Below are 19,086 nucleotides of genomic sequence, written 5' to 3'. Positions count from 1 at the left end.
AACGACCAGTACTGAAAGACCTGTAATGAGAAATTTCAATGATTTTGCTTGATTTTACGAACTATTAAAATAATTTTTAACAGGAAAATTGTGAAAAAGAGTGCTTTAGAAATGTAATTCCGTTTAAATAACTGAAGTTGTTGATACATTTTATTTAATTTCAGAACTCACTTTTAAATCAGGATGGTAAAATCAGCCAAAAAATTTACTTAAATCTTTAAATAAAAATACTTTTCTCCTGCCTGACAGATTTAACAAAATACGGATCATTCATATCTGTTTGTAACACGAATTTCTTATTTGGAAATCGGCCTGTAAATAAAAATGTTAATTCAAATCATAAATTTGAACCATTTTCATATTTAGTTAACTTGGGAAGAGAACTACAATTTTTGCTGCAGTTTAGGACTGGAACCTTTGAGCATCGCTGATGAAATCGAACATAATTGTCTGCAAAATTTTGCCAAGTGTAATAATTAATAATTTATTTGAACCAAATAATAACCAAAAATGTCATATTTAGCATTCTGGAATTTGAATTACAACTATTGGAGCGGAGGAACGAGTCGGGGCGTTTGGTGTCCAAGTAACAAGCGTGTCGGGGTGAAAAGTGTACCCAATGGGCTCGACTGTCTACGGATGCAAGTGGCGAGGAACGTTTCTAGCGAGGCTCCTGCCATTTCTTGGACATACAGAAACTGCTCGTGGCGCTACATGCCAGCGTGCAAGGTTTTATTCAACAGAAATAATTGAAATGAGTCACTTCTTAAACTAAAATAATTTTGCAGGGAGCTCTCAAACCAAAGCGTACAGTCCCGGAATGTGGAGTCGCTTGCAAGAAAAACGTAATTTGAAATAAAACTATAGGTTCTCCTAATTAAATTAACAATACGCTCAAAACAGGAATCTCTCTTCACCTCTGACGGCAATAACTTGGCTGGTAAGGAAAATTTAGTTTATGACATGCTCAAGATTTTTTTGGGATCATTGAAATAAAAAAAATTTCAAGTTTAAAAATTGCTAAAAAGTGCCCCATTTAATGGAGAGTATCATGGTGACTGGCGACGCAGTATTTTTATCTCTTTCAAAATATTCTGACTTGTGAATTAAAAAAACGTATGCTTTTTTATTTTTTTGCATTTTGAAATTAGCCAAATTTTGCCCAGATTTCGAACAGACTTGACGTCATCATGATTAATTATTAAGACTTTAGAGAGGATAGAACTCACCCCCTGCCTATTTGGGTGGTGCTCTTTGGGCTGAATTTATTTATTTTGCTCGAATCAAGTTTTAGTGCTTCCCCAAACAAGTTGATTTATTTAGCCAAATAAATAATTATTCTTAATTTAGGGGCATCGATATATGGTCGTTGGAATAAAAGCTGTGGAAACATGTTCGTGTTTGGCGCACCATCGACAAACGTAAAGCTATTAATTTTAAAAAATACAATAAACAATCAAATTTACAATTTAGTCAAGCTGGTTCGAAGCAAAGTGCTTCTGCGAGCGAATCGGTATGAGGTCGGTCAGCATTGAAAGTGTCAAGAAAATGGAATGTTTGAAGGATTTGGCAGGCAGTAAGCATTTTTTAATTTTCAATTCAAATTTACATTTTTCATTTTTTAAGCTGACCCTTTTTTCAACGGGAGTTTTTGGACAAGTGCAACTGACAGAAGATTGCCGGGTACATTTTCGTGGTGTGGACGGAAGCAATTTTTCGACGAAAATTCCGAACTGTGGGGACGCAACCAACCTAGTTCAAGCGATACGTGCGTTTCACTCAATCTTAAAGAGGGAATTTTGGAAAGCCGTGAATGTTCGAATGCAGCTGCTCACCTTTGTGAAGTTGGTGTTACATTAGACGTTAAAACTGCTAATTATTGTCATCAATACGCATTTATAGTCACCTGCAGGCAAAAATACGACAAAAATGTTGGAAAAGGAATGCATGAATATTTTCAATATTTCCCAAGGTAAATTTATAAAAGACGCAGAGAGGATCCAGATTATGTTTTGGCAAGGGTCTCGGGTCTTTGTTGTCGATGTAATTTGGTGGACTTTCACAAGAAGTTCAATTTAACGTGCAAGAACGCCTTGCAAAAGTGCAAGAATGCCTATTTAATGTGCAAGAAACGGCTTTCGCAGCCGAGCTAAGCGCTTGCTTGATTTAATAAATCACGTTAATATTATGTTTTGGTGCCTAGCCAACAAAGTCTCAATATTTGGTCTAAAATGACTTTTGGTTTCAGCTGAAATTGACTCCTTGCTAACAGCACCATCATACACACACAATTTTAAGGTATATTAAAATCAGAATTAATTTCACCATGATTAATTTCTAAATTCTCAACGTTCAGTGCTTTTTGCGGTGTATTGGTGAAAACGCAGGACTGGTAACAAACCGCGTGTTTAAAAAAAAAACAAATAAAAAGCGTTATGTTTCACAGATTGTCAATGGGGTTCCAGTCGACTGGCAAATAATCAAATTCGTTGAAGCTCAGTTGAAGGTTGGCGACGATGAAACATTGCAAAAGGACTTGCACATTTACGATTTGTGCAACAAAAAGCCTGGTAAATTGTAACATTCATTATCGAAGAGTAGTTGTTGAGAATTAATTAAAACTGACAGTGAGCGACGACGCGTGCGAAACGGCAGCAAGGCTTTTTAAATGCGGCACAGATAATGCGCCTGACACAGTGGCGGAAATGATCGCTGTTGGCAGCGCAGATTTGGACACGAACATGGCAAGGCAGAAAAATGATTGATATATAAGAATGAATATTCATTTTTGCGTGTGCAGGAAGGAAGAGGCTGGCCCAGCATGCAGCCAGCGTGTCCGGAAAATCTCACTTGTAACACGCAGGTAATCAATTTCGTATAAATTCGACAACCGAATAAACAAAAAAATTATTTTTGATTCTTAATTAGCTAGTCGAGTCTGGAGTTGCGACAAATTATTTGACAGGTAAGTTAGTTGAGGAGAGAGCCCTGCTCTATTAATCCAATTTTTTTCTACGGAGTTTTAAGATGAAAATTTGTTAAAAGAAAAATTTACGTTATTTTGAGTTGGTTAAAGTATGCGCCGAACTCCTCTCGCCAATCCCGATCGAATGAACACCAAATTTTAGGTCATCGGTCAAGGTGTAAGGTCACCAAGGCTCATTTCTGGGTGTTTTTATTTTTTTTGGATTTGAAAAATCCGAAACGCCCTTCCGAAATAGGTCTCAAGGCACGTGTCAACATTTGGGAACATTTCAAGGTGGTACTCGGCTTTGTTTTTGAGAAATTCAATTTTGAATTTCGAAAAACACAAATTTTGTAAGCGCCAAATCTCGAGTTCTAAATGTTAGAAATGCAAAAACTACACACCGTTTGACCTGGCTTGACTTCCCCTAGCGAGCTGAATGTGTTTCGGGGTGCTCACCTCTATTGGTCATATTTTAATCCGGAGTAGAAAATAGATTTAAAATTTCGTCTTCTAAAATATCTAACGAACCATAAATAACGGGGATCTATTTCTTTTGGCAATTTTTCCAATTGCAGCATAAAATACCATTTAAAAATGCCTCACATAATTTATTTCTGTAAAAAGACATCTCCAACTCGAATGGCTATTATTTTGTCTCCGCCTGCGGCAACTTTTACTTGGTCTTAACCACTCTCATGGTATGAAAACCTTCCAATAGATGGAACAATTATAAATTATTATTTTTCAAATTAGACTTTCGAACAAGCGCACGAAAATTGTTGCAAGTACGGATGGCGATTGGCCCAATTTGAAACCAATGAAGAATTGCAGTGTTTTAACAGCGCGAATAATGGTATCCTCCGGCCTCATTAATAGGAATTAATGAATATAACCCTTTTCTTTATTTCCAACAGGCCAAATAATTTCAACTTTTAAGCAAGACGCAACGCTCCTCGTCAGTGCGTTCAACTTTCAGAGTTCAGATTTCTTTTCGTGGTGTCCCAGTGCGGTGCCGTTGGACAACTCGTTCGTCTATCTCGGTGGGCAGCTTGTCAGCAATGCAAACAGGGTGGTTGCGGTTCGACTTAGTGACCCTTCGAGTTCGTCAGCCAGGATAGCGACTGTTGCTACTTTTGATACGTATCCGGCCATATGCGAAAAACCAATTTAATTTTGTGGTTTTTTAAATAATGATTTTTGATATAGGTTTATTTATGTAATTTTGCAGATAAAATAAAAGTTTCTCATTCCATGCAGCATTATTTGTCGATTGATAGAGCACCAATTTGAGCCATTGGATTTAAGCAGTTTCTGCTCAATTTCGCTGAGACAAATAAGTCAGTGGGTCATATTAGACGTTCCAGAAAAATTTGAAATTTCCCTTTTTGATTAAATACAAGCTTTGTAAGTCTTTAATGGCTGATGGATTTTTCCCATTTTTATATTTTGACAAAAAAAAATTCATGAATCATATTTTTTACTTGCGAAAATATTATTGAAAATGTAACAAAATCATTAAAAGATTTAATATAATTTTCGTAGTGACAAAAATCAGCTTAGAAATTACTCATCAAATTATTAGAATGAGTCATGGGCCATTTCCCTGGTAGACATCTAGAAATTGAACGTTTTCAGAAAAAAATTACCCATATTATCGATTTTTCTTGTCAAGTGGAGTATATATTGAAGGAAATTTCGATTTCGAACCCTTTTCTATAGGAATATATACACTGTATATAAAAAACTAAAACGTTGAGACTTCTTCTGAATTATCACCCTTATTTATTGTCTTTCGTTTAAAATTTCATAGCACGTAATGAGATGTGCGACAGTTATCATTATTTGAGTGTTTCAGTCTCTTACAAAAATATAAACACAGAAAAATGTCGAAACCTTTAAAAATATTCAGCTAAAGCATAAAATCATTTGTGGTCAGAGTTCATAAAATATAACTGCTGTCGCAAAGATATAAAACATTCAACAGGTAATATACTGCTTCTGCAGGAGAATGCTTATTGCAATTTCGTTGCTTAACCAGTCTTGAATCAAAATTTTATGCTTTCTGGTTGGTCTCATTTGAAGTGTCCGCCTCGATAATTTTCAGCATATACTTAGAGGCGGCGTTTCTGGCGTATCTGAGGCTTCCACCCATTCCGTGACAGGTGTAGATGTTTGGGCCATACTTCACAGTCAAGCGCACCATGTGCTTTTCTACTGTTGCATCAACAACCCTAAGAATACAAGAGTAGTTATCAAAATTTCAATTGATTCATGAATGAAACTCACTCGAATGTACAATTCTTGTTTCCGTAAGTTTCCAGAAGCAAGCGGAAAGGCTGAATGGGAGGTTTGGCAACAAAACGATCTAGAATCAAGTAATTTTGTAAAATCACACATAAAATATACCAGTTAGTGTTTGAAGTCGCTAACAGATGGCGCCACGGTATACTTTTTAGTAATAAGTTTAATGTTAAGGCACTACACTTTCTATTGACGTGCCGAAAACCAAAAGAAAATGAAGAATACACAGTTACAGGACTGAGTCTGAAGTCGCATCGGAAATGCCTTAAAATTAAATTTATAACGAAAGTATACGATGGCGCCAACTGTCGGCGGCTTCGAACACTAACGGTGTTCTTTATGTTATTACCAATTTCGTTTTTCATCAGGGGATAGAAGACATTCCAGGTCGTAACCAAATCCTTTCCAGAGTCCAAGTAAACCGCGCATGCCACGCTTTCCCACAAGTCGCCGAGCACCTTGGGAATCTCGACGCATTTGGCCACTTTCACGTGGTTGTCTTCGGAGATGGCAAAGAGGGACTGCATAATTTGAAATTTAGCAAACACCGTGATAAATATCATGGGGCGCAAAAAATTACCTCGTCATCAATGACATGGTTGTTCATTTGCTGATGCTCGACAAAGTTGTCAATGAACCCAAAGAGAAGCGACGAATTGTGCAAGAGGAAGGTGTGCAGTCCGTAGCGCACCACGAACGAGCCGAACACGTTGTTGTTCACGATGGACGAGCGCACGTCAGTCACGACCCCAGGAGAGAGGTTGCCGCAATGTTCGTAAATGTGGCACGTGGTGAGGAAGTCTGGCGAGGTTGGAAATTTCATTATTACGACAAAATTTTGGCTTTTAGACGAGTAAAAATTTATAACTCTGGTTCTATTAATCCTATGACAAAAATTAAATAAAGCTAAGCTAAATAATCGAAATTTGGACCAAAAAACAGGCTTTACAAGCAGAAAAAAGACAAAATACATACATATTTTAAAGGGTTTGGGGACAAATTTTACAATTTTGAGACCTCCGTGGTACTGTTTTAAAAATTATTTGATAACTATATATTTTTCACAAAAGTTCACACTTGCCCTGATACCACTTTGTAGGGGCGTTTCGGATTTTTAAAATGTTTAAAATCACATAACACTGCTGGAAATTTTCGAAAAAGACTTCAACGTTCACCTAAACTTCCCAAAAAATGTCCCGTATAGTCAAAATTATTAGGTTACTCTTAGAGTTATGGTGTCAATTTCATCAGAGATTATCTTAACACCACCAAAACCATGATTATCGCTTACCAAGCACTGCGTCTCCGAGGAATTCCATCCGTTCGTTGCTGGCCGTAATTTGATTAGACATGCAAGAAGCGTGGGTGAGCGCTTCCAACAAATAGCCTGCATTCTGGAATTTGTATCCGAGCACTTCTTCCAGCCTTTTCATATCTGTGGAAATTACGGTTATTGAATAAAGTCATTCAGACCGTTCTGCTCATCTTGTTACTTGGTACGAAACGATTAATTTCTGATGACAGTTCCACTCCAGGGTCCAAGCAATCTTGATAAAAAGTGAACACAGGTGGCTTGGTCAACAAGGACTTGAGAGAAGCGGGCACAATGCCGAACCAAGCCAACAAATCAGCAGCGGCGACATAGCCACAGCTTTCCACATAGGCGCCAATCAGGGCTTCAACCGTGTCCGACAACGCCTGAGAATTTGGGTTTATTTCATTACATTTTCAGTGGCAAATTATTAAATTAAAGAGGAATGATAGTGAATTTCCTCAAAGCATTTTTTAAATTTAGAATTTAAATGGAAATGCTCAAAGGAATTGTGCAATCGCAATTTTCGCTGAATTTCCGCATTTGTCCAAAGAAAGACTCACACTGTCAGTTAGATTTCGATCAGAGGATTCCAAATCAAGTGAGAAAACAAGGTCTAGCGCTGTAAATTCCTGATTGGTCAACGCTAGTTAATTTCATTTAATTATCATTTTAATAACGTTTCCATTAACAGAAAATTTTGAAATTTTCGCACGTGATGAGCAAAAATCTGTTTTTGTAAAAAAATTATTTGTGTTATGCGGGAACTCTAAGAACCACAATGGTCTGAGTTAACCGAATTTACCTCTGAAAATCATAAATAAATTATTAAAATGAAAAAAAATTTTTTCTGAGCTGAATCTTGGGTATTTTTATCTTCCCAAAAAATTATTCAAGGATCTCTAAAGGCCAGTTGAAAATTCAGGCAAATTCTGTGCTAAAACATTAAAAATTTGCTCAGTAGAAATGGAAATTTAATCAGCTTTCTGAATATAGGCAAGTTTAGACATTACTATCAACTGGCAAATTTGAACGAGGCCCTTTCGAAAATCTGCAATTTTGGAAAAAATACAAAATATGTTTCAAAACTCAAAAGTACTATTTTTTCTCTTCTCGCAATTAAATTTTAATGATTTTTTCACCTCGGAAGTGCTCAAATGATTTTCTCTGCTAAAAGAAGGAAGAAAATGGTTAAATTCGGAACACGATTTTAAGGCGCTTTTGGTCACAAGTATGAAAAGAATTGGTCGGTTAGGGTTATCTGTTCATGTAATATCATTTTTGTGAACAGCAGACAAACCCCCGACAGATTCCGCAGCACAGTTGTGTTTGCTACGTGACTAAATAGCGCTGCTTTTTGAGCGCGCCGTCTTGTTCCTCTCCAATAGAAGAAAAAATTGAAGATACACTTCCGTGCAAAAACTGGAGTTCTAGAGATTAAATAAAAAATCCCAATCATTCCACTTTAATCTTAAAAGGTCGGTTTCAATAAGCTTTTTGGCTTGCTTTAAATTAATCTTGTCGCTTTCTCTCCAATGTTGGGCGAATTTTGAGGAAAAATCGTGGGGCTTGATTAGGGTGCAAACTTAAGAGCCGAAATTTTTAGATAAAATTGTAGGGAAAAATATAAATGATACCTTGTCAGAGCACTCGTGCATATCAACAAACAAATAATAACTACGCATGTGTTTGGTATGCGTCGGTTCATGGATTTCAACGCCTAGTTGCTCCATCAAAGCACTTTGCTTGAAATTCTGCTTTTTAGCCGCTTCTTTCACTTGAGCGGACACTTCATAATTGGGCGGCTGAAATGAACGATTTTAATTCAGAGTTATATAGATGGAAGAAAACTTAGCACCTTCCATTCAGTTCTCGGACTGAATCTGTGCGTGTGGACAAATCGCTGGATGTCTTTCTTCAAGGCACAGTAATAGAGATTCCTGTTGCCAACAATCTTCGATTTGATCTGCAAAGTTTGAGGGTGAAATTTCATTCAACGTTAGTATAGGGCTGTGAAATTGAGACAATTTTTTTTCGGAGCTTCCAATTGGTCCGGGATCATCCAAAAGAGCACAAATCATTTAATATTGCTTCTCTAGTAGAAAATTTCGCCAGTTTTAATAACAGTTAGGCAAGAACATCGGATACATGCAAAACTGTAGCTGGAAAACTAATATTACGCCTCAAAAACCGTCTAATAGTCGACTATTTCCGAAAAAATCTGTCTTAGTTCCACAGCCCTAAATATTAGCTTACCTCGGTCATGGCTCCCTCGGAGAAGTTGTCGTGCGTTTCATACAAATACACAGCGCTTGCGTATTTGAGATAGGAGTCGCCAAGAATCTCCAACCTTTCCATGTCCACGGCGTCGTTGGCAGAGGTGGTTGCTAATGCCTTGTAGATGCAGTGAAGCTGAGGCCCAATGTCGCTTCTCACCGTAAGGAAACTCAGTGGCTTCACTTCTATTTGGTTGTCCCTGAGAGTAAAATATAAAAACTAATCATTGGTCGCTGTATGTTTTGGGACAAACCTTTCCATGAAAGCACCCTGAGAATTGACCAGCGATGTTTCAAGAGTTTTGCTTGCAAGCTCTGCGTAAGCTTCGATTTGATTGTCAGTGACTGTGAGCAGGTTGTAATGAAAATCTATCAGATGGCTTCCATCCTCTTCTTTGATCTGAATATTTTAAATTAAAAACCCCGCTCTAATGAATTATTAAATGAAATACCTTGTTCTTGTTGAAGTGGGGCTTCCACTGGCTTTTTCGAAACTTGTTCGCTTTTGGAAGTGTGACATACTTGATATCAAATGTTTTCACATCCATAGGCTCCCAAGACATTCCTAATAATTATTACCGTAAACCGGAAATTGTCGTTAGAATCGAAAATTTGACTGTATAAAATCAACTAATTCAAAGATTTTGATAAAAACTTTCACAAAACTAGCTCAATCTAATGCGTAGCTCAAATGGCTAGGCGGCATATCTGAGGAAAATCGTTTTACGGAGATTTTATTTTTAAATTTCGACTTTTCCGAAAATTCAGAAGTTATTTTTCGAAAAATAGTACGATTTTGGAAAACTGCACATGGGCAGACGCACCTCACCAAGGAGCATCGATTGGTGCTAGAATCGGCGCCGTCCAGCCCATAGGGCCTCGAGAATCACATTATTAATAATCACGTTTAAAAATAATAAATCTACTGCTATGGGTTGGATAGACTCGCAATAAATTTTCACGTGAAATGGGAATGCCACCGCCGCCCGCTCCAAATTCCGTTTAAAAATGTAGAAGAAAATTGTTTGCAAATGTTTGTTCACCTTCTGGCAGTTCTTCAACACCGATCTTAGTCTCTTTATTGATGGTTCGGCGAAACTCGTCCGCTGTGAGCAGCCAGCAAATCCTGTTAATCACTGCGGGCATCATGCATGCTTTCAGCCACAACTTGGAGCTGAAAATTTGGTTGATGGCAACAATTGAACATAACTCAGGGATCAAAAACGTGCGGGAGCACTTTCTTGGCGTAGCATTGTCCCTCCTAGAAAAGCAAAGCAACTATGTATTTAGATGGGATAAAAGTGAAAGCGCGCTTACCCCTGCGTCAGCATATTCAGTTTCAAAGAAATGGGCCGAACTGCCAACAAAGGCTGCTTGTCAGTCACTATTTTCTCATACTTGTCCTTGAAGTATTGAGCATAGTCTTTGTATGCTCCATTGTCCTCAAATGCTGACAGAGGACTCATGTCATCCCTCACTTTGGTCACAATGTATTTCTAATAAATAAGTCAAGATGAGATAAAAATATAAAATTTTCTTCTTAATAGTGAGAGGTGTAGGCATGTTTTTCTGCTGTAAATTTGTGTTAGGATTTAAAAGGGGAAAATAACCTCCTTTGCTCCAACTGACGATAAAAACTGATTCTCATTGAATTAAAATTGAATAAAATTTTGATTAATTTGGTCCTTCGCTTCGCCTCAAACTTATTTCACCACACTAAATCATGATTTTGTCGCTTTTCTTCAAAATCTTATCGAGAAAGTCTGGACTAATTTGTACTTCAATCCCAAAAATTACCCATTAAATCAACCTCAATGCATTTTTTGACCTTAAGGACTGTTTATGAAGCATTCACTGCAATTTATCGGGTAAAATTTGTACATAAACAATCAAGAAATTCTGTCATAGGGGTGGTTTGAAGGGATTTAAGTTATGTTTGATTGATAATTTTTACATTTATTTAGGGGCTCTAATTTAGTGCTAATAAACAAAAAATGTTAAAAGGGTTGAAGGAACGAATGGATCGACCGATTCCCTATTTTAAGCCACGATCACAGTAAACAAAACCAAGAGGGATGATTTTAGGGGTGAAATTTGGGTTGTCATTTGGTCAAAACTCATCTCTTAGCAAGATTTAGATTAGAATATTATTTTTTTGAAAAAGCCTTTTTTATTCTTGAAAACGGGGTTGAAACTGGAAGGATTTATTTAACACCACGCTAATATAATTACCCATGAGTTTGCTGGCTTGTCCTTTTTGTCTTCTTTGTGCGTAGCCACTATGACTCTTCCCAGCAAACTTTGGCTGCCGTCTTTACGACACACTTCTAAGCAATTCAAGTCAACTCCTATTTCAGATCGCAACACTGACCAGTCGATCACTGTCTTCGCGATTCCCCCTGTTAGAGAATCAAATTTAATTGAAAAGGTGAGTAACACAGAATATATTATTGATCAACTAATACCTTGAACCTTCTGATGAGTAGGCGCCACAAGCATGTTGCAATTGCCACTTTCGTAGTTTAAATACAGGAAGTTGTGCTTGAGCTCCAGGATTTGCTCAAAAAGCATCTGGTTGAACTGTCGTACTTTCTCCAACTCTTCTTGGCTCAGCTTGATGGTGTCCGCATTTGTCACGACCTCCACTGTGATCTCTCCATAGTTGGGGTAGACCGGAAATTTGCACAACTATACAAGAGCGATAAACTAATAATAAGGGATTTTTTAATTCAATAAAATTTCCTAACCCGTGGCCAAGGCTTTGAAGTCAAAAACGCCAGCCCATGCGTCTTGCTTTTCGTCACATCGAAAAGATAGCCTCTTTGCTCGTTGCTAACTGGACAGCCAAAGCCTGGCTCAAAGTTGAGCAAATGTAAATACACCTCTTTCCCGGCAACTGGGGCGATGTCTCGAAGCGTTTCTGGAAACTGATGTTTCGTCATGATAGCATATATCTATTTTAATTACAAGTGTCCTACCAGAATCGGGTGGATGCGCAAGTTTCCAGCTCCATCAGACGCTTGACCACCTTCGTCATTGCCTTTGTAATGCTTGAACACCTCCTTGCTGTTTAACTCGGCAATCTCTATGGTTCTTCGTTTTGGCAAAAGCCAATCGTCGAGTTCGTCACTGGAGTGAAGCAACTTTAAGACCTCCACACAGCACGAAGACTTGGCTTGTTTCAGGGTTTTAAGCCAGGCGCCCTGCAATAAGACAAAAAAATTAATTATTCTTTTCTAAATATATTTAATAGAGTGCTATCGCTTCCCACTTGATAGTGTTTGGTAAAAAAGGACAATTTGCCAAAAATTTATCAATTTCAAAGTCGAAATTGTAACAAACTGCAATAATAATCTAGGGAAGTGGTGAGATTTCAATAAACTTAATCCTCCGGTGCACGAAGACAGCGTTACCATTTGATTTACGACCCACGGCATAGAGATACGACGAATTCGGGTAAAAAATTGTGTTTCTCGAAAAAACCTGTTACTCCAAGACGCTCATTTCTGACCAAAAGTTAATTTAACTCAAAAACTCCATCCCTGGGTTTTTTCCTTAAAATTGCCATTTTTTGCTGCCCAAATTATTCCAAAAATTTATCTCTGACAATTTTTCAAGCCTAAGTCACGAGCAAATAATTAAAAAAATATTTAACACTGAGGTACAAACATTGACTGGTTGAAGTTGAAAAAAAAGTTTTTATCACTGCACTGCATTTTCTGCAACCCTGATACTGGAGCAACCCTTCAGCAAACTTAAATGTCTTACTTTGATAGGATTTCTGTGTGGTGATCCTGCAGGTAAAACAAGAGAGACCTGGACAGTTTTATCCGGTCCGGATTTGAAAAACCAGTGCGGTTCGCAACCGGCAAGCCTCCTTCTGGTCAACGAGGCGCAGTACCTTGTAAATAAAATATTAATTAATAAAAATAAAACTTTATCCATTTTCACACCTTAAAAGCAATCGGGTCGAATTTTGCAAGGTAACAATAGCGCCATTTACTGTCCTGTAAAGAGGTTTTTCTGAATCCAGAGATTCAGCTCCATCGGATTCTGTTTGAATCTAGAGTTAAATTCTGTATATTAAAAGCATTTTAATACGAAATTATATATCAAACCGTTTTCAGTACTTTCTCAATTTCCATGTAGTGGGGCAATTTTTGGTCAAATTCACAGTTATCGTCCAACACAATGAAAGTGGCTTTCTGGTCTCGGGCGCGACCTTTGGACTGGATGAACGAAGTCATTGTCGTGATCCTGTCAAATCGGACAACAATATTGCAGCGAGGGATGTCGATCCCCTCCTCCAGCACGTTGGTTGCAAAGCACAGGTTGGTGATGCCCTTGTTGAATCTGGCAACGCTCTTTCTCAACTTTGACGAGTCCCACGCGTACTCCATGGTTCCAAAAACGCTCTTGTTGCAGCCGAGAATTACGTCTGGTTTCACTTGGGCGAACCTCTGGTCGTGCTCCATTGCGATCTGAAAGGCAAGGCGTTCAGCATTAAAAATTGAGAGCAAAATTGGACGCACTCAACGAAATTTGCACCAGAAAATCATTATTCACTAGCAGATTGCGTCATAAATGGTTTTCGACTTAAGATTATTTATTTTTTCCAGGACAAGGTCAACAAGTGCGCCTCTTCGAGCAACTGTCTGTTGAGGTGAAATTGACCAAAAACACAAGCCCAGTCAAAATAAAAAAAAAATTTATGTCCCAAGTTAATTTTGATCCTCATTGTTTTGAGAATTTCCATATCAAAATACAACTTTTCGAATATGGGCTTAATTAAACAGAATTTCTAGTGCAACAAAATTTCGTTGGTTAATCCAATGCCAATTTTATCATGTCATACCTTCATTAAATGATAGAGAATTATAGCTGTCACTCTCCTCTGCGTGAACACAATACCACACAGGCGGAAATCATCTTCTTTGTACTTGAAAGTCTCCTCTGCCAAGACAGTAAAGAGGAAGTGGACTTTTGGACACGAGTAATGGAACATCTGTAACATGTTATCCTTGTATGGTGACATGGCCTCTTCCATTTCCTCCCTGTGGAACAAATTAAATAGGTCTCTTTATTTACACAAGTTTAATTCAGTGATTTTTTCTTGAAATGTCCAAATCTGAATTATCAGATAAAAACTGCTGTTTATAATATTTTTCAGCTCTTTGAAAAAGTTATTTTATCTTTTTGAGGTTAAAATTTACATTGCTGGCTGTTTGGGCATCATTTACAAAATAGTGTAAATTGTGGAAAAAATTATCTGATCAATCTGAAAATTTTTGTTAATACGAGGAGAGACCAAAATATGTAAGTACTTACTGCACAAGTGCAAGATGTTCCAGCATTTTGTTCAATAACTCGAATTTTTTACCGTCCACTGTCTTCCTCAAAACTTTCAATCTGGCCAGGTGGTATTTCAGTGCAAGCTTTGCTGGAAAAACATCTGCAGCAAAAGTGTGAGAAAATAAATGCAATAACTCATAAAAGAAAAAGCTACCCAAATTATTCAAATGGTGCAAAATGTCCAAAATTACTAGTTGCAGGTCATGGTTGATACCGCCTTTTTTTGTGAGCAAATATCCCAGTTCCTTGTATTCTTTTTGAATTTCCAAGCTGAAGACTTATTAATTAATAATAATTATTGGACAAAAAATAGCAAATACCTAAACAAGTCTAATCCTTCTTTGTTCTGAAGTAAGAAAGGCACATTTGTCAAGATCTTCTCTATCTTTTTAGCCCTTTCTTCAGCTGCCGCATCAGAGGCAGGAGATTGGTACACACGAATATCAGGGTTTGCATAGAGGCTGCAAGAGCGAATTTAATTGACGACACCTCTCAGAGTTGGTTCAAATCAAACGTACCCTTTCAAGTCATCATCGTTGTCGTGTTTCACGATCTTCGAATGAAGATTTAATTCCAATTCTTGCAAGCGCATGTTCAGAGCGCTCTCGTCACTCACGCAAGTTTTAGTCAAAGTGGCAGTAAGTCCCATTATTCGCGGCATATCTGCATCATTTTCGTTGTAGTGGTATTTCATGAGCTGTAAACATAAGAAAATGCGAGGTCATAAATATATGCATATTAATTTCCATAAATGATATTACCTGGCTCATTGGGTGGCCTTTGGTTGCATGGTGGCACTCATCGATGACCAAGAGACTAATGTTACTCATTTTCATGTAGCCCTTGTCCATAATATTCAAGAGGATTTGAGTGCTCATCACTAAAATCTGAAATAACGATAAGATGAACTTTATTTTCATTCGGTTGAATTAAATTCTACCTCGTTTGATTCAAGTTGTTCGAGCCAATGCTCCTTTGTCCAACTGTCCACATTCATGGCGCCATTGAACATGCCAACGGTGAACGGTGACTGTCGTTGAATCACGTTGTACTGCTGAATTACCAGAGCAACCATTGAAGCAACGAAGAAAATTCGCTTACCACCAGCAGAAATAGGCCTGCACATACATTTAAAAATTATTATTTACGTGTGAAATCAGTCTTACATGTCTAGTTTATCCGAGAAGTGCTTCATGGCCAGGTACGCGATGAATGTTTTTCCTGCCCCAGTTGGCAAGTAAACAATCGAATTCTCCCTGAGCACCGCTTCAAGCATCTCAAGCTAATTTAGGAAAATAATTATTACCAATATTGGACTTAAAAATAATTATATACTTGGTAATTCCTAGGAACCAAATCATCTAATGCCGGCCTCTGTAATTCACAAACGGTTAATAAAATTTAAGAGAAAAATGGAAATATATATCTGCCTGATCATTGTCGCTCGGGTCTTCGTCTGGTGGGTCCATCGTGATTCAGTTAGAAGCAGAGCAGCACTAAAACAAATAAATAAATACGTTGAATTCCTTAAGTTGCTAATTAATTGCCCTTTTAATTTTTGAAATAGGCGACCACTCAAGGTTGTGTTCATAATGGGAATAAATCATCCTCGTTGCAAAAATTGTAGTTTTAATTTCTCGACTATAGTTCCGACGTCATCTGGTACGTCCTAATCATGAGTAAACAATTAAAATCAATACAATATACAATGTCACATCTTAAATTACAAAAAAAATCCAACATAAAAAATTCCATACGATTCTTAACAAATATCACCCACCTATTCATGAGGCAGTTGAGGCTAGCCGAGAAATTAAAACGACGATTTTTGCAACGAGGATGAAGCCTGGTTTGCTTTATTCCCATTATGCCCTTTTAATGTTTGTAACTGCCAATTGAAGTAACTGCCAATGAAGCGGTTACTTTAGATTTTAATAAGGCACTCCTACTATACTGTGATTTAAGAATCAATCCTGAGACTGCGCAATTTGTTATATAAAGTGAATCGATAAACAAATTTGTTCTACAATTTGCAATAATCAAAAATGACCTTAGGATAGTTAAAATCTCAAATTTTTCCAATTTTCTCCAAAATTTACAGCTCTTGACAACATTTTCTTGGCAGATTTCAATTCGTCTCGTCCAACAGCGGATGAAACCTTTTAGGAAAACTCTTTGTCGTGAAACAAAATAGAATTTCAAGTAAGGAGACAGGTCCCACCATTTGAAAAGCCACTTCCCTAAAATTTACAGTGTTACTTGGGTCAATTTCGGCTTCAACTGAATCCAAAATCATGCATTGGCGAAAAGCATTTTCCAACATTTTGCAGTATCAATCCTCATTAAATGATTTATATACTGAGGTGTCGGGAGACAAAAATCAGTCTAGCAAATCGCTGAAGAAACATCTGGGATTTGGTTTTGAATTTTTTAAAAAAAAATACAGCTATTGCCTGCACCGATTTTGGTTTCCAGCACATCAAAAGAAATTTTAGGGATCCAAAGACCATATATATCAACAACGAAATTATCATTTAGGAAGTCCCAATCAAATTATTTGATTGATATAAATTCACTGTAAGGCCGGCTGAATGCACAGCAGCTAGATTGAGTCTCAAATCGCAACGAAAGTTCAACTGAAATCAGAAGTAAACTGTTCGTGGATCCGAACCCTAAGGGATTCCGCAAATAATGGTTAATTTTAATGCTAATATTCCAAGTTCAACCGGTTAATGATGAAAAATATTTTATAGTAGTAAAAAATCCCAAGATGGAAGTGGAAATCTCCCATTTGCTTGTACGGTCCAGACAAAAAATTTTAAAATTGTGTTATGAGATCAATTTTGAGCACTTTAGGCTAATCCTGAGCCTCGTCCCTCTCGTTATTGAATTATACCACCCAGAGGTCGCCGGGCACATGTGCACTCAGGCTGTCCTTGAGCGTCATTCACACCCCCCAAACCTATTGACTCTGCCTTTGTCCGCAGGATTTTAGTTAATAAATTTCTCTTTTCGACAGCAAGTTGCATGCGTTTCAAACATCTGCAGCAAAAGAGACAAAGACAGAGTCTGTTTGCCCTGCCACGCTCAAGATACATTAATTTTCTGCTTAACCACATCCTACACTCGCCTTGCATCTTGAATTACTCAAGAAACTGTGCGGCTCGGGCATAAACGCTCGAAAAATTCATGCGAGAGCAAATGGATTAACTCCCTTACAAATTTTAGGATGCAGAACTGCAGTAAGCAAGAGACTTTGCCAGTAGGCTCATGTTTTGACGTAAAATTCCGAGGCAATGTTTAAAAAATAAAAATGACAGTGCCCTGAATTGACATTATTTTTCACTTAGTTATCAGGTGCTAACAATAATAATTTAAGTTTGAATCGCTGATAACAGCAAAAATGTATGCTGTGAACTGACTTGCAACTCTGACTGATATTTCTGAGGATAGCAAAATTCTTTCTGAACAATTTTAATTCTTACGCCTCGCTTGTCGTGTTTTAATCAACATTTCTTCTGATAGAAAATATAAATATCCAACACGAAATTTTAAATGGGAAGACGTTTGACTCAATAAATAAGGGCTCAATTTTTTTTTTAAAAAATCCAAATTCTAAAAAATGGCGTTTGAGGAGGTCAATTTGGTAGATATAAAATTTCTAATTGATGAGGAGCAAACTTTTCTAATGAATTTAATGATGCTATACTGTGAAATTAATTAATTTTGTGTCATTTTCATCATCGTTTCGGCCGAAGCCAGAAGACAACGTGGCTTTGTTTGGCTAGAAAAATTAGGCCCCTATCGCGCGGGGCGGCGCAAAAGTTATCAGTTCCCGAGATAAATAGAATAGGAAATTTACGAAATGTGTTTACATTATTTAAACTATTTCATAGTAAAATAATTTACTGAGTGTGTAACAACAAAAAATGGATGTTAATTTTTATGTAAAATGCTTGGTGTTTTTTTTTAAGTTAAATAATTACACAATAAAAACAGAAGAAACCCAATATGTATGTACTAAGTACTTCCGCTCTTCTAGATATATATATATTTTTAAACAAAAACGAACGATAATTTAGTGCTTAGGTTTTATACTATTCAACATAATAATCATAATAATATATATCCATTCTAGAAATTTTTATCTGCATTCTATCCATATCATACAAAATTTAAATTATGCACGAACATGAATAAAAACCATAAAATTAAAATTATATTTAAGGTCTAATTTAAAGTGATGAAATTAATAAATAATGATTGTTCCTTTCATTATTATGTATAGGAGCGAATCAATGCGGCTTGTTGATAGTTGGGGAAAAACCACATTATTCTAAACATGACGCAAGACTATCGCGGTGTCTCTAAGTACACACTCACCCAGTATATTTATGACATGAATTTCCTCAGGTTAAATGTGATGACATCCGTTATAAAATCGTATTGTGTATACCTGTTAATTCACAAAGGCAGGAACCACCATCTATACACACACAGAACACTGTTCAGTATTCACACAGGTAGTGAAGAGCATGCGATGAGGCGAGCCACAGGCAGCGACTTGTCTTGACTGACACTTGCGCTGCTACCGCGGCTTTGTGCGGCATCCACGTGAAACGTGAATGGATAATGGATTATGTTAGGGAGTAGATGTAAATTGTAATTTTGACAAAGTACTCTAGCAAAGCTGACTTGTGATAGCACCTATGAGGCAAGGTAGATCTTTTCTATAAAGAAATAATGTTTTAAGATGTTTCAGGAAGTGGCAAACCGAGCGACTGAAAACTTGAAAAGTATTTTATTCGACTCTTTTCCTCATTCTGATAAGCAGCAATGATAAGGTTGGTTTCTATTGGCCAATCCAATGACGGACC

The 19,086-nt window shown here is 37.2% G+C and overlaps 2 protein-coding genes across 2 annotated transcripts; one reads left to right on the top strand and one right to left on the bottom strand.

Annotated features, from left to right (window-relative positions):
* The first annotated feature begins 1,929 nt into the window (after nucleotides 1-1,929).
* LOC135945243 (uncharacterized) lies at nucleotides 1,930-4,201 on the top strand. The gene is made up of 10 exons (XM_065492803.1): nucleotides 1,930-1,972; nucleotides 2,249-2,298; nucleotides 2,357-2,392; nucleotides 2,447-2,570; nucleotides 2,629-2,744; nucleotides 2,801-2,863; nucleotides 2,929-2,965; nucleotides 3,593-3,666; nucleotides 3,722-3,821; nucleotides 3,883-4,201. Exons 1-10 carry the CDS (start codon nucleotides 1,930-1,932, stop codon nucleotides 4,137-4,139), a joined length of 900 nt encoding a protein of 299 aa, XP_065348875.1. The 3' UTR covers nucleotides 4,140-4,201.
* Nucleotides 4,202-4,725: 524 nt separating this feature from the next.
* Nucleotides 4,726-18,826, bottom strand: LOC135945476 (endoribonuclease Dicer-like). Its single transcript, XM_065493194.1, has 31 exons — nucleotides 18,666-18,826; nucleotides 15,640-15,705; nucleotides 15,545-15,583; nucleotides 15,376-15,491; nucleotides 15,150-15,327; nucleotides 14,971-15,096; nucleotides 14,728-14,906; nucleotides 14,530-14,670; nucleotides 14,364-14,479; nucleotides 14,186-14,309; nucleotides 13,713-13,911; nucleotides 12,976-13,338; nucleotides 12,811-12,920; nucleotides 12,626-12,758; nucleotides 11,836-12,060; nucleotides 11,605-11,784; nucleotides 11,323-11,545; nucleotides 11,090-11,256; nucleotides 10,175-10,353; nucleotides 9,901-10,118; nucleotides 9,310-9,422; nucleotides 9,112-9,257; nucleotides 8,838-9,057; nucleotides 8,440-8,547; nucleotides 8,219-8,386; nucleotides 6,763-6,967; nucleotides 6,561-6,704; nucleotides 5,850-6,070; nucleotides 5,619-5,790; nucleotides 5,255-5,333; nucleotides 4,726-5,199 (listed from the first exon to the last, which is right to left on the bottom strand). Exons 2-31 carry the CDS (start codon nucleotides 15,676-15,678, stop codon nucleotides 5,022-5,024), a joined length of 4,809 nt encoding a protein of 1,602 aa, XP_065349266.1. The 5' UTR covers nucleotides 15,679-15,705; nucleotides 18,666-18,826; the 3' UTR covers nucleotides 4,726-5,021.
* Nucleotides 18,827-19,086: the final 260 nt, after the last annotated feature.

This window comes from Cloeon dipterum, chromosome X (genome assembly GCF_949628265.1).
Source record: "Cloeon dipterum chromosome X, ieCloDipt1.1, whole genome shotgun sequence".
In the NCBI taxonomy this organism is placed as follows: domain Eukaryota; kingdom Metazoa; phylum Arthropoda; class Insecta; order Ephemeroptera; family Baetidae; genus Cloeon; species Cloeon dipterum.
This window is presented reverse-complemented; position numbering and strand designations above follow the sequence as displayed.